Below are 14774 nucleotides of genomic sequence, written 5' to 3'. Positions count from 1 at the left end.
CACTCCCACCCCTGTCCGCCCCTGCCTCCCTACCCCACCGAGTTCGCTGACACGGAGCCGCAGAGGAGGTGATGGCCGAATGAGGAGCGTGTGCCTGCACAGGCTACTTTGAAATTGGCAGAATTGGCGCGAGAGCGAACAAAGATTTGCAATGGGTCCTGAGAATGGCCAGGGGTTGTGGGGCGAGTGGTTTATAATTTCATGTACATTCCAACACTAGCGATTTTATGCGTCGGATCATCAATGTGAGAATCAATTATTAACAAAGCATGCAAGTGGTAATGCAAACCATTTAATAACCTTACATTGAGGATAACGATGCAAAATTGATTCATTATTGGATCGAATCCCTACCCTGAATCATGACAATCCATCGAAGGGTGAATCGTTACGTGGATATCGAATGTGCGTTTTGGGACCTGAGACGCGGGAATTTCCGTTTTCGATTGCGCACCGAGCTTGGATCAGGATCGGCGTCGTCGTCCCCCCCCCTCCCCCCCCCCGCTTCATCATCCGCAGGAGGCAAAGCGCTTCTCCAACATCGACAAGTCGTGGGTGAAGATCATGACCCGAGCGCACGAGATGAACAACGTGGTGCAGTGCTGCGTCGGGGACGAGACCATGGGGCAGCTGCTGCCCCACCTTCTGGAGCAGCTGGAGCTCTGCCAGAAGTCGCTCACCGGGTGAGGGTGTGTGGCCTGCAGCAGCAGGCAGCAGCAGGCAGCAGCAGCAGGCAGCAGGCAGCAGCAGGCAGCAGCAGCAGGCAGCATCAGCAGGCAGCAGCAGCATCAGGCAGCAGCAGCAGCAGCAGGCAGCAGCAGGCAGCAGCAGCAGCAGGTAGCAGCAGCAGGCAGCAGCAGCAGGCAGCAGCAGGTAGCAGCAGCAGGCAGCAGCAGGCAGCATCAGCAGGCAGCAGCAGGCAGCAGCAGCAGGCAGCAGGGACTCACACCGAGGCCTCCTGCAGTGGGACCTTAGGACCTCCTCTCTTATAGTCTGCGTTAGGTCTTGTTTGCTGAGACTTACTGCATTATGAGATTGCAGCATTGGCAGTAGTGTATGTTTGCTGAGACTTACTGCGCTATGGCATCCGTTGCTCTGACGCCGCCCTATGCTAAGGTGTTATTATTCTCCCGCTTTGCTACGGAGAGTGAGTTTATTCACGTTAACATTAAAACCAACATTTTTCATTCAAGGAGTTGGAATATAGACAAATTAAATCTGATGGCTTTTTTGCAGTAATTGTATGTATATTGAGCTTCTTTCGCACCGTATATGTAGCTAACCACGCTTATCAGAGGTGACCAGGCTGGGACAATCAACTCAATACACTTCACTTGAGTCCCCGGTTTAATGACAGGAGGCTGCCTGGATTCTAACAGAGGAAGTCAGCAGTGCCAGCTCAGTGCTCCGACCCCAAAGCCACCTGGCCACCTCTTTACAGCATCCATCCTTCCAAGCCACGTGGGCCTTCTCACCTAGGGCCCCCTTTATGTCCCCTATGCAAAGGTACCTGGAGAAGAAGCGGCTGCTGTTCCCACGCTTCTTCTTCGTGTCGGACCCGGCGCTGCTCGAGATCCTGGGCCAGGCCTCCGACTCGCACACCATCCAGGCGCATCTCCTCAACGTCTTCGACAACATCAAGACCGTGGAGTTCCATGAGAAGGTGCGCTCCTCTGTCTTTGTTGTATCTGTCGTTGTTGTTAAGAGTTCAATTGCATGATGGTGATGGCAGTGGTGGTAGTGGCAGTGATATTGGTGGTGATGGTGGTGGCTGAGGGTGGTGGTGTTAATGGTAGTGGTGGTGGCAGCAGCAGCAGTAGAAGTGGTAGTGGTGGAGAAGGTGGTAGTAGTGGTGGTAGTGGTGGCAGCAGTGGTAGAGCCAGTGGTAGCAGTGGCGGTGTTTGTGGTCAACGGGATTGTGTTGGTGGCCGTGTCTGCAGCAGTATGGCAGATGCAGTGGTGTAGTGGTGGATACGATGATAGAAGTGATGGTTGCTGTGGTAGCAGCGGTGGTGGTGATTGTGACTTAGTATTGATAGTGATGGTGGAAGCAGTGGTGGTTATGGCAGTGGCATGGGTGGTAATTATAATATTGCAGCATTGGCAGTAGTGTATATATTTTGAACTTATTTCGCACCGAACATAGCCAACCGTGCTAATCAGATGTGCGAGGCAAGTACAAAAAGCAGTGCTAAAGAAATACGTTTTCAATATATATTTAGAAGTGCATAGCTCCAGTGGGGGCGCGATGCGGTGACCATCTTCGTTCGATGGCCGGAGTTTGCGTGGATGGTTTATGCTCCTTGGCGGCGGCGGCGGCGTTAACGCCACGGGGATTGACTCCGACCCAGGTGTACGACCGGATCCTGGCGGTGTGCTCGCGCGAGGGCGAGACCGTCCAGCTGGATAAGCCTGTGATGGCCGACGGCAATGTGGAGGTGTGGCTCAACGCGCTGCTCAAGGAGTCGCAGCAGTCGCTGCACGGGGTCATTCGCTCGGCCGCCCTGGCCGTGCAGGACTCGGCCTTCTCCCTCATCGAGTTCCTCGACTCCTACCCCGCGCAGGTGCGTGCAGGGACGGCCACAGGTTCCCAGTGTCTTGTAAAAAAAAAATCGTATGCCCTGGAGTATTCTGATTAATTTGTGAATAAAACAGGCCCGTTAAAACTTGACTTAAAGCTTTCGTGACTGCAGGAATTCATACTCTTTGGGTCTTTCGGTAAAGTCACGTAGATAGAAGAAAAAAAAAATCACGACGTTTCGATCGTAACACAAGCAATCGTCTTCAGTTGAAAAAATACAGCAGGCGGACTACTGAGGCTGGAAGAAATATAGCGAGAGAACTACTGCAGCCCCAGGTTATATAGGTTTGAGATGGGTACAACCCAAGGGTAAGTGGGCCGGGCTAGAGATGGAATTTGCAAGTAAATGTAAGATCGCAGAGCTAGCTATACCTCTTTATTGGGGCTCTCTTTTGTGTAAAGCCCCGGGGGCAAATTGCCCCTTTTGCCCCTCCCCCACCCCGATTTTGGACAGTCTCGGATCCTGGGCAGTGGGGCGCCTGTCTCTAGAAAGTCCAGGTTCGTTTCCCTCTAAGTAGATGACATGGGGAGCTCCTGAGTTGAGGTGTTTGTCCAGTAATTGTGAAACTTGTCCTTATTGAGGGCAAAACGGCAATTGAAATACTTTTGGCTGCAGACCACACAATAATATACAACTTGATTTTATCCAATAATAGCATTAAAATGTATGGGTCCAAGAAGCCTTTGTCGTGACAGAAGTGACTGAAGCTTGCCAAAGTTATAAATGTAGTGTTACAAGCTCCAAGTGATATGCCAGTGCTCACCACTCTCGGCCATCCTGAGCCAGCGATGAAAATTCCACATTCCTATAGCCGGGGACAAGTCGATCCATAAGCACAACCCTCTGCTGGGCGTTGTGCCGCTGGGCCAGGTGGGGCTGCTGGGCATCCAGCTGCTGTGGACGCGCGACTCGGAGGAGGCGCTCGCCAACGCTCGCTACAACCGCAAGGCGATGCCGCAGACAAACCAGGCCTTCCTGGTGCTGCTCAACCGCCTCATCTCCATGACGACGCAGGACCTGTCGGCCGTGGAGCGCATCAAGTACGAGACGCTCATCACGATCCACGTGCACCAGCGCGACATCTTCGACGACCTGGTGAGTGGTGGGCGTTGCGGCGTGCGGCTTGGTGTGGCGCCGGGATCTTCCGGCCTTCCAGCAGTGCCCTGTCTGAGCGCAAGGCACGGTTTGCGTGGGTGACTGTAAAAGACAAAAATAATAATAATCATCATATTTATTGATTAGGATTTGCATTCATTGAACTCTTAAGTTCCTCTACGTATACGTATTTCATATTACATTGAAATTGGCTTTCGGTTAGACTTAGATCTCTAGATTGTTTTACGTGTATTTTTCAATGAAGCCCCAGTTTCTGTGTCCCGGCTTGTGCTGCGCTGTTGCCCCTTTCTCCGGCCTCCCTCGTGAGTTCCCCCCCTGCCTTCCACACCCACTCTTCTACCTCTCAGTAGTTTTTCATTTTTGTAGCGCATCTCGCGATTCCAATTGCTTTTAGTAGCTTGATAAATAATATTAATTTAAAAAAATGTTGCGATGCACCCCCAGTCAGTTGAGCTCAGTTCAGTGAGTTTATATCGGGTGAAGCTCTTTTGTAATGGCAACCCGGCCATAATGGCTGATTCGGTAGCAATCGCCATCACGATGGCGCCCCACTTGTGGTTTTTTGGGTTTTAAGACGCGGCGTTTGTACGGATCTCCTCCCCCTCATTGCCCCCCCTGCCCCCCCCCCCCCCCCACCACCGCGCAGTGCCGCATGCACATCAAGAGCCCGACGGACTTCGAGTGGCTCAAGCAGTGCCGCTTCTACTTCAAGGAGGACGTGGACAAGCTGATCGTGTGGATCACGGACGTCAGCTTCATCTACCAGAACGAGTTCCTGGGCTGCACCGACCGCCTGGTCATCACGCCGCTCACCGACCGGTAAACGCTTGCGCACGTGAGATAGAAAGAGAGGGAGGGGCGAGTTTACAGAAGTGTTACGCGGGTGAGAGCGAGTGCAAGACGATTGTGCGTGGGTGTGTGAAAGTAAGTGTTTGTGCGCGCGAAGTAATGTGAGTGTGTGATTTAGCGGGCGGTGTATCTGTCTTGGCCAGTTGACCTGTAGCACCTGGGTGCTGCTCCGTTGCCTCCAGTCAGCGGGGCCTTTGACATGTTACGTAGCCTCGGGGTGCACCTGGCCTGGCACAAGCACTGTGGTGAAGTCTCCACCACTTAGTAGTGAATGGCCGCTGTTGTGCGTTACGGCGCTTGGGGGGGTGTGATTGAGTGTAATGGTCATAGGCGTATGTGAATGATCGAGTGTCAGCGCATGAAGGTGGATGTGTACGTGATAGTGTTACATCTGTAAGTAGTCGTGGCTTCTATCATGCTTGAGTATTGAGCTCGTGTATGGTGAGACTAGTCCTAAAAGAAATCTGTCTCTGGTGTAGACCAATCAGTTTCAAGGACAATGCATATTTTAATTATCAGAGCATGTTTTATTTGCATGTTCACCACAAGTACGTGTTTTTAATGCAGACATGATTCCTTGCAAAAGGTTTCTATTTGGTATTTTAACATCTTAAAACCTTTTTTATTGCCAGAAAGGGTATAACCTATTCTTATTTTTTCACATCCGTTCACTCATCGCCATTGACGATGATGGTGACCATCGCCAGCTGCTACATCACGCTGGCGCAAGCGCTTGGCATGAGCATGGGCGGGGCGCCCGCGGGGCCGGCCGGAACCGGCAAGACGGAGACCACCAAGGACATGGGCCGCTGCCTGGGCAAGTACGTGGTCGTCTTCAACTGCTCCGACCAGATGGACTTCCGAGGGCTCGGGAGAATCTTTAAAGGTGGGTGCCGCACTGTCACGCGTAGCGCACGAGGCTGATCGGGAGTGTCCTTTTGATCCGCGCGTTTGTTCTCACGGCGTCACTCCTGGCTGCCCTTAGAGGTCCCCGCAATTATACGGTGCAACAGAGATGTGGGTTTGCAAGGGGCCGTCCATAAATGACGTCATGCACCTGGGGGGGGTCAGACATTTGTGACGATGTGTGACGAGGGGGGGGGGGTTGAGAAATGTGACGTTACATCAAAATGCGCAACTTTAATAAATATAGAATTGCTATAACATTGCTATACTTAATTAAATAGACTTTTTAATAAATGTTTTCTGCTACAACATCAGAGTGCAGCGCCACATTAAATACGCACTACAATGACAATAGTTTAAAGCGATTAGAAGCATGTTTTTTTTTTGGGGGGGGGGGGGGGCAGAGCTTTGTGTCGTCATATTTGAGGGGGGTCTGACTTTTTGTGACGCCGTGTGACGAAGGGGGGGGGGGGGGGTCGCTCAAAAATCGTAAAAAATCGCGTGACGTCATTTATGGATGGCCCCCAAGACGATTGTGAGTGGGTGAGTCCCACCAACGGATTGAATCGCAAACAGGGCAAATCATTTACTTGTCTTGTTATATAATAATATAATAAATATAATGATGCAATAATTATTTATGGCCTTCTGAAAAAGCCTGCTCACACAATGTCAATAGTGGGGGTTGTTTGACCGTACTTCACCATGCTAGTCAGTGTGGGGTGATCTCATCAAGGTGATTAAACCATCACCACGCGAACTCCAGTCATCCTCGCAGCAAAGATGGTCACTGCATTGCGTGCTGTCAAATGCGCTTCCGCAGCTGTCTTGGAATGCTCTTTCTTCCAATATTAGGAAGGCACTGGAGCTATGCACTTTTAAATATATTTGTGTTTAGTCTGTTGTCCTTCCCCCGCACCTCCTATTAGCATGGTTGGCTACATATGGTGTGAAAGAAGTTCAACATACATATGTAGGGGTGTCAGGGGAAGGATTCCCACCAATAGGTGGGTTAGTGGGAGGGGTGATCGAGGAGATATAAGGAGAGAACGGGCGGGAAGAAGGGGCCTTTGGCGGGAACGATATTGGGACGGCTGGGGACAGGTGTGGATGGAAGAAAAGGAATAAAGGACGAGACCCCTGCAATCTGGTGTCGGCTCCCCCTTTACACATACATACATACAGCCAACTGACGAGAAACTTTGACAAGATCAAGGCTACCAATATCTTAGGGGACAGCGAGGGAAGGTACTGATTGATGGAAATGGGAAGAATGTTTTTCTCGGAGGAAGTGTTATATTGAGAATGGAGAGAAGGGCAGAAGGGGCAGCGCTTGACGTGGGGCATCTCCCTCCTGACCCCTGACCCCTGGCATGCATTGCCTTCCCCCCCTAACCCTAGGCCTAGCTCAGTCGGGCTCGTGGGGCTGCTTCGACGAGTTCAACCGCATCGACCTTCCCGTGCTGTCGGTGGCCGCGCAGCAGATCGCCATCGTGCTCACCTGCAAGAAGGAGCGGCGCAGCCAGTTCACCTTCACGGACGGCGACCTCGTGGAGATGAACCCCGAGTTCGGCATCTTCCTCACCATGGTGGGCGGCCGCGCTCCGCGCACGGTTCGGCCATCGGTGGCTCTGCTCGGCGGAATTCAGTAGTGGGGAATCCGAGAGCGGTGACAGGTCGAAGCCATCATAGCGTTCTGCTGCGTGTGTGTCACGTGTCCTCGGCGTGAAGTCTTAGGGTTGTTCACGCCTGAATTGTGAATTTTAACGAGGGACGTCCGAAACTCCAGCAATGCTGAGGAATAAAATCTGTGTGTTTGATACTGCAAAGTTGAAGAGGACATTCTGTGTGTGGAGGAGAGCAGAGTGAGATGGGATGGGAGGGTCGAAGAGAGCGAGAAGACGGGGTGTAGTGTGGAATGTGAGGTAATAGGTTGACAGGGGTGAGACCGTGGAGAATCTTCAATGCTGAGTGTGTAAATGAGTACAGTCAAGATCCCATGAGCCACTGGAACAACACACTGCGAGCCAATCACTTTGCTCGACTCACACGTGTCCCTGCGTGTGCCCACGTTTTATTCCAATTTTTTCGCTCTGCCGCGTCCTCCCACAGAACCCGGGCTACGCCGGGCGGCAGGAGCTGCCCGAGAACCTGAAGATCAACTTCCGCTCGGTGGCCATGATGGTGCCCGACCGGCAGATCATCATCCGAGTGAAGCTGGCCAGCTGCGGCTTCCTCGACAACATCGTGCTCGCGCGCAAGTTCTACACGCTCTACAAGCTGTGCGAGGAGCAGCTCTCCAAGCAGGCGAGTGTCGCCAAGCTCGCCCGAGCATCGCTCTGCACCACTGTTCATCATTGCAAGGCCCGCGTGTCATTGGCGGCCCCTGGTGGTCTTTAGTGAGGCCTCTGAGAATACACAACATGTGAAAACATCCCCCAGTCATCGTGCTGTCAAACCCAACAATGGTTTCAAGTGTGTGGCGGGCTTCACACAAAATAACCTGAGATTTTACAAGCAAATGTGGAATGTTGGGTCAGCGTTAGTCCGACGGTTCCAACCATGTGCCATTGTTGGCCCAACATGTTTACTGGGTTTATGTTATTCTTGAGGTTTTGTATGTATGCACGTTGCACTTTTGTGGCACCGTACGTAGCCAACCGCGCTAATCGGAGGTGCGGGGTGTACAGCTTGAAAACATGGTTTGCAATAATGCTTCTACCAATGCAGTGCATAGCGATGTTTGAGTCTCTAATACTGCTGGATCCAAACACACAAATCTCTCTCTTTTACAGCTCCATCTAAAATATCCTGCTCTCTCTAATTCATTCACTCAGCGATTCTGTTATAATCTGGCTGCTTACGGCAAAGCCATCGGCAAAGTGCACACTTCCAACACTGCCCAACGTGAGCAACAGAGCCGTAGCCAGCGCTTCCTGGCTTAACGTGAAACTCGCCACCGTCATGGTGAACGTTTCCCAATGAGAGACACCACGTTTTGTTTGTTCGTCCGTTTGTTCGTTTCTCGATCCGCTTTTCCTGGTGAGGGTCGCGGCAGCAGCATGTAGTGTAGGGGAGTCCAGACCACCCTTTCTCTGGCGATGGACTCTAGCTCTTCCTGGGGAATTCCCAGGCGTTCCCAGGCCAGCCGGGTGACATAGTCCCGCCAGCGTGTCCTGGACCGGCCCCAGGGTCTTCATGTTTTGTATTAGATCTTATAAGAGAGTGTCAATGATGAAAATGTCAATTTGCCACCTCTGCTAACTCACAGGTGCACTATGACTTTGGGCTGAGGAACATCCTGTCCGTGCTGCGGACGCTGGGCGCCTCGAAGCGATCGAATCCCCAGGACACGGAGTCGACCATCGTCATGCGTGTGCTGCGCGACATGAACCTATCCAAGCTGGTGAGCTCCCCCTTCCTCCCATGTTCGCTCGCCCGTCCATCCATGTGTTCATCCGTTCGTTTGGGGTGCCACGGTGGTGACGAGATGTTATCTCTCTCGCCTGGTGCGCAGGAGGTCTTGGGTTCCACCCCGACCCTGACGATGTCTGCTGTATTTTTGAAGTTTGTGTGTTCTCTCTCTCCTCGTGATCGCGTGAATTTTTTCTCCAGGTCCCTCGGTTTTGCCCTCCACATTTATAAACATTAGTTTACATTATTTAGATATGACCATAAATGCCCACGTGATGACATGAGCCACTTTGATGAGCTATCATACGTGGCCAGCTCGCCCCGTAAAAAGAGCTCAGTGGGCTTTACTTGTTAAATAAAATAATACATTGAAAAATAGTCATGTGTCCATGTAGTTCAAGCAGAATTCATAACAGGGAAAGCTCCAGGTGGATGGTTGCGGAGATGAGAGGCGGCTATCCACGGTCGGCGCCCTCGATAACAAAAATTCACTGTTGAGCCTTCTTGTACGAGGTTAAGTCATTTTCTTTTTACGAGGTAGAGTAATCTTAACCTTAAAGATTACTCAACCTCGCACAAGAACGCTTGACGGTGAATTGTTGTTATCAGCAGGGCCGACCGACCTTCCGTGCCTCTAATCTCGGCACCTATCCACTTGGAGTTCTTGTACAAGGTTAAGTAATGCGTAAGGCCTCACGTGCTGTCCCTGCGTTCCCCCTCGTGTGGACCATCAAGGGGCATGAGGGATCCGGTTCCCCCACGTTCCCCTCGGTGGGCCACCAATCAGCGATGCACGAGACCGAAACAATTATTTTAGGCCGCTTGCTGTGAATGCAGAGAAACAAGGCGAATCTGTTAACAGCATCGAGCGTTTAACAAATCTTCGCGCCTGACAATTGAAATTGCCCGGGCATGGGACGGTGTGCAGATTGACGAGGATGAGCCGTTGTTCCTGAGTCTCATTGATGACCTCTTCCCGGGGATCGCTCTCGACAAGGCCGGATACCCTCAGCTGGAGGCCGCCATCAACCGCCAGGTGAGTAGCGCTCCTGTGCTGGCCACCAGTGTCAAGATTTAAAACGAATTTCTAACTGCTTTTGTTGTTAGTTTGTTGTCCAACCCCCGCACCTCCGATGAGCAAGGTTGGCTGTGTACGATGCGAAAGAAGTTCAACATTCATTCATACACCATCACCGTCGCTGGTAGGCTGAAGTAGGCCTAGAGACAGGACAGTAGAGTAGCCATTGCCATACTGGATGTGGGATGCCAAGTATGGAAATATTTTCTGGGTCGCCCGAACTTTGACAGACATGGCTGCAACTAAGCCCTGGTCTCACAGAAAGACCCAAGGACTTACGGAGACACAGTGACTTATTGAGGCTCACAATCACACAAATGCTTGCTGGTAAACTGGACAGACTCAGCTGAAATGAATCCCTTGGTTCATGGGACCTCCTTTGCCAGTACCAAAATATACTAATAGGGTTTTTCCCATTTTTTCTGGCAACAAAACTGACACCTATTGCAAGGAATCATGCTTACATTAACCACAATACTTGCAGTCAAATGCAAACAAAAAACAATACTCTGATAATGTATGCATTGTCTTTGAAACTGATTGGTCCACACCAGAGACAGCTTTCTTTATATGAGACTAGGCTCTAAAGAAAGCTGTCTCTGGTGTGGACCAATCAGGTTGTCACACCGACCTCCCCAGTGCAGGCGTCTCAACTGCTGATCTACTGTGAAGGGGCGCCACATTGGCAGGAAGTTAACTATCTCGCCTGGTATGCAGGAGGTCGTGGGTTCGATCCAAACCCTGACACCTGCTGTATATTTATAGCTCAGTGGGCCTTTCCTGGTAAAATAAAAAATAGTTTAGTTTTAATCTAGATTTGAAGCTTTCATAACTGCAGGAATTCGTACTCTTTGGTTCTTTCGGTAAAGTCATGTAGGTAGAAATAACGTCGTGATTTACTTTATTTTATTTCTAACTACGTGCCTTTACCGAAACAACCAAAGAATTTTAGTTTACTGGTCCTTGGGCCAGCGGCTGAACCAATCCATGGTGCAGCCGGAGATGAGCGCGGGGAAGCGCAGGGCGCGCGTGCGGAAGCGCTCGCCGACTGGCGAGAAGCAGAGCACCACGCGCAGGTTGAGGCGCACGCGCGTCATGAAGAACACGTGCAGGTTCTCCTGCTAGTAACAGCTTAATCCGTGGCGCCGGGTGCAGGTGGAGCAGGCCGGGCTCGTGATCCACGCACCCTGGAAGCTCAAGGTGATCCAGCTGTACGAGACGCAGTGTGTGCGCCACGGCATGATGGCGCTGGGGCCGAGCGGCGCCGGGAAGACGACGTGCATCCACACGCTCATGAGGGCCATGACCGGTGCGGCACGCGGGCTCGGGGCGCGGGCGGTGGTCGTGTCGGGTGGAGGAGTGGTTTACGACGCACATTTCATTTTTTGTGTTTAGTTTGTTGTCCTTCCAACCCACTCAGCACCTGCGATTAGCACGGTTCGCTATGTACAGGTGCGAAAGAAGTTAATCACTTACGTACATACAGTTACGCGATTTGACCCAAAAGTCAATGATCAATAGTAACGTTGGTCACAAAAGGCTCACGCATGAGCCCATACCCTGTCAACCATAACCCTCACTATAGCCCTGAACATTGCCCGAATAATAAACCGCCAAGCAGAAATTGAAGATAACATATTTTTAATCCGATGAGCTCCAAAGCTCTCTTTCACAGATGCCCAGTAGGGGAGGGACAGGAAGTTACAACAAAAAAACTAAACAAAAATTATAGTGCAAAGTATAGGAAAGGTAGGCAGATCACTAAAAAGAATGATTCGTCCGCTCTAACCAGAGCACAGGCAATCCAGATAAAGTAGTGAAACGCTAAATCACAGAGACTTTTAATGAGCCCCCAAATGTCTGACGCCACAATATTTTATCGCGCGCTAAACTCGGTGCTCCTCGTGCCGTGTCATCCCGCGTCCGGCTTCATGCCACGAACAGAGTGCGGGTCTCCGCACCGCGAGATGCGCATGAACCCCAAGGCCATCACGGCGCCACAGATGTTCGGGCGCCTGGACGTGGCCACCAACGACTGGACGGACGGCATCTTCTCCACGCTCTGGAGGAAGACGACCCGCGCCAAGAAAGGTGCGGCCCCGGGGCGCGCGCCGGGGGTCGGAGGTCGCGTCGAGACCTATCGGCAGAGTCCTCTTGGCAAACCGAAGCGACAGATGCGTAAATTCACGCCGCCGTCGGTTCAGTTTCAACGTCCCAACAACGTCCAACCACTGAAATGCCTCTCAGAAGTTCATTATCACCAATACAAGAGTGAACTGGGGGAGCATAGGAGCAGTTGTTAATTTTCGCGATTAGGTTTAGGATATTGTTCATATTTGTAAATAAAGATAATTTTTAAAATTTCAGTTGCTGAACACAAGCCGAAGCATCCGTATTGCTATGCGGCCGTCAGCGACGTGGTGAAGGATGCGTCACATGACCCGCACAACTTGTGTGGCGTGGGGAGGCCGTCACCCAAGAGTGGATTGACAAAAGGGATGAACATGTATGTGCAGAAGAACTTCAGAAAAGGGATGTGCTGGGTGGGAGTATCACTGCCAGCGACAGCAAATACTGACAATCCTACAGGAGATAAGGGCATAACCCTTTTTTTTTTTATTTGGCTAGGTTAGGACATTGACGCTCCCAATCCTCGCCCTCCCCCCGCCCCTCCCCCACGCCCCTTCACAGGCGAGCACATCTGGATCGTGCTGGACGGGCCCGTCGACGCCATCTGGATCGAGAATCTCAACTCGGTGCTTGACGACAACAAGACGCTGACTCTGGCCAACGGGGACCGCATCCCCATGGCGCCCAACTGCAAGGTGGTGTTCGAGCCGCACAACATCGACAATGCGTCGCCCGCCACCGTCTCGCGCAACGGCATGGTGTTCATGAGCTCCTCCGTGCTCGACTGGAGCCCAATCCTGGAGGTGGGTGGTGATGGTTGTTGTGGTGGTGGTGGTGGAGCGGTTAGTGCGCTGCGATACAAACCCTGCGACCCGGGTTTGATTCTCGCCAACGGCTAACTCCAGTGACGATTATCTGAACCGATCCTGAGCCTCCCCTAGGTTGACTCAGTCTCAAATGAGTACCTGGTGCGGTGTGTAAACATCGCCGCTGGGGAGACAAAGGCGGCCAGGCGTGGTGCTGGCCACCCACCCCTTCGCGTGCCGTGCCGGCCTTCATAGGTGCTCATTAACAGCACTTGCCCCAACAGTCTGCTAAGGCTATACAGGGAATCTTTGGTGGTGGTGGTCGTTCCACGGGAATGGGTTTGGGCAGCGGTGTGGCGTGGTTGGCACGGGCCCTGGGTGTGAGCAATGATATGGGGCCCCTGTCCGATTCCCCCCTCTGCGAATCTCAGTCCCTGGGACCTTCCTGCCCGTTTTCAGTTGCACCACCTGCACACGGGATAGCTGCACAACTGATGATGATAGGAGGTGGTTAATGACAATTGGATCATGAGGTAGGGGGATATATGGTAACAGGTCGAATGTACGTTATCAAGTGGCCATTTGTCAGCATGCTGCTGCTGCTTGCACGGCAGCTTACCCTCGCCCACGCTCTGCCGCTGTTTGCCCGGCGCATTCGCCCATTCATTTGGCATCCCGCTTGCGCCGCACAGGGCTGGCTCAAGCAGCGCTCGCCGCAGGAGAGGGAGACGCTGCGGAGCCTGTACGCGAAGTCTTTCCTGGAGCTGTACCGCTATGCGGCACACTCACTCTCCTTCAAGATGGACACCCTGGAGGCCTTCGTCATCGGGCAGAGCCTCAACATGCTGCAGGGCCTCATCCCCAGCAAGGTGACTTGGCAGGCAACACACCTCGTGTGCGCGATCCCTCCTACTACTACAACAACAACGACAGCCGCCATTTGCCACTGAGTGGCGGTGACATCATCATGGCACCTGTGGCAGGCCAGGTGCACTTTGAGGCCACATGAAGTGTTGAAGGCTCGCCGATAGGTCACGGAACAGACCCAGCAGGTGCGCTGGGTTGACTGAGATGAATGGCAGATGCCCCAGCTGTATCCCCAACTGTGCCAACTTGCTGTATTTTAGCCATGAGCGTCACTCCTCTGCCCTCTGTTGTTGTTGGAGGGCGACTGCCTCCAACAGCCCAGTAGCAGCGTCCTTCACGAGCCTCCTCTACAGAGACCGATCTTGACACCGCTGGTACCAGTCTTCAGCAAGTCGACTCAGTTCCACATCCACCCGAACCGCATCAGCTCCATCTCTTCTGCAGCCCGTGTCGTGCCTGTTTAGCCCCCTCTATCCAGCCAAACAGAAGCTCCTCCTACGCACGCACACACTGATCGCACTGAGCTTCCACCGTTCGTGTCGTCCAAGCAGGATCACGGAGGAGAGGTAACGCCTGAGCACCTGGGCCGGCTCTATGTGTTTGCGCTCATGTGGAGCGTCTGCGCGTACCTGGAGCTCGATGACCGGCGCCGCATGGAGCTGTGGCTGCGCTCGCACGAGACCATGCGGCTCGACCTGCCGGCGGTGTCACCGAACGGAGAGGACTCCATGTTCGACTACATGGTCGGCGCCGACGGTGAGCGCCGGCACGAGGGGGCGTTTTGTCCGCACCTTGACGGTTCGAGCGACTTCGTTAAAGTTCAAGACCAACAGCGGCGGCTGCAGCTGCAGCAGAATTGGTAGCAAGGAACGAGTGGGTTGGTGTCAGTGGCAGCGTGCAGGCGGCGCAACTGTCCCGGTGCGGTTGCTCTTGCCTGCAGCCTCGAGAGCTATGTCGCCCATGGGTGTGAAAAACAGAATCAGAATATGTATTTATACTGAAGGAATTCGATGAGCTATAAGTATA

The 14774-nt window shown here is 52.5% G+C and overlaps 1 protein-coding gene across 1 annotated transcript in view; it reads left to right on the top strand.

Annotated features, from left to right (window-relative positions):
• Window positions 1-14774, top strand: part of DNAH5 (dynein axonemal heavy chain 5) — a 117253-nt gene that overhangs the window by 62844 nt on the left and 39635 nt on the right. Inside the window, exons 31-45 of the mRNA XM_061548140.1 lie at window positions 520-683; window positions 1507-1663; window positions 2352-2564; window positions 3453-3677; window positions 4345-4517; window positions 5255-5433; window positions 6855-7042; window positions 7566-7760; window positions 8725-8859; window positions 9796-9903; window positions 11101-11254; window positions 11890-12036; window positions 12637-12878; window positions 13574-13750; window positions 14300-14504. Coding sequence (XP_061404124.1) covers window positions 520-683; window positions 1507-1663; window positions 2352-2564; window positions 3453-3677; window positions 4345-4517; window positions 5255-5433; window positions 6855-7042; window positions 7566-7760; window positions 8725-8859; window positions 9796-9903; window positions 11101-11254; window positions 11890-12036; window positions 12637-12878; window positions 13574-13750; window positions 14300-14504 — 2662 coding nt within the window. The remainder of the gene's footprint in view (window positions 1-519; window positions 684-1506; window positions 1664-2351; window positions 2565-3452; window positions 3678-4344; window positions 4518-5254; window positions 5434-6854; window positions 7043-7565; window positions 7761-8724; window positions 8860-9795; window positions 9904-11100; window positions 11255-11889; window positions 12037-12636; window positions 12879-13573; window positions 13751-14299; window positions 14505-14774) is intronic.

Source organism: Lethenteron reissneri, chromosome 9 (genome assembly GCF_015708825.2).
Source record: "Lethenteron reissneri isolate LAM-NWPU_2019-01 chromosome 9, ASM1570882v1, whole genome shotgun sequence".
In the NCBI taxonomy this organism is placed as follows: domain Eukaryota; kingdom Metazoa; phylum Chordata; class Hyperoartia; order Petromyzontiformes; family Petromyzontidae; genus Lethenteron; species Lethenteron reissneri.
This window is presented reverse-complemented; position numbering and strand designations above follow the sequence as displayed.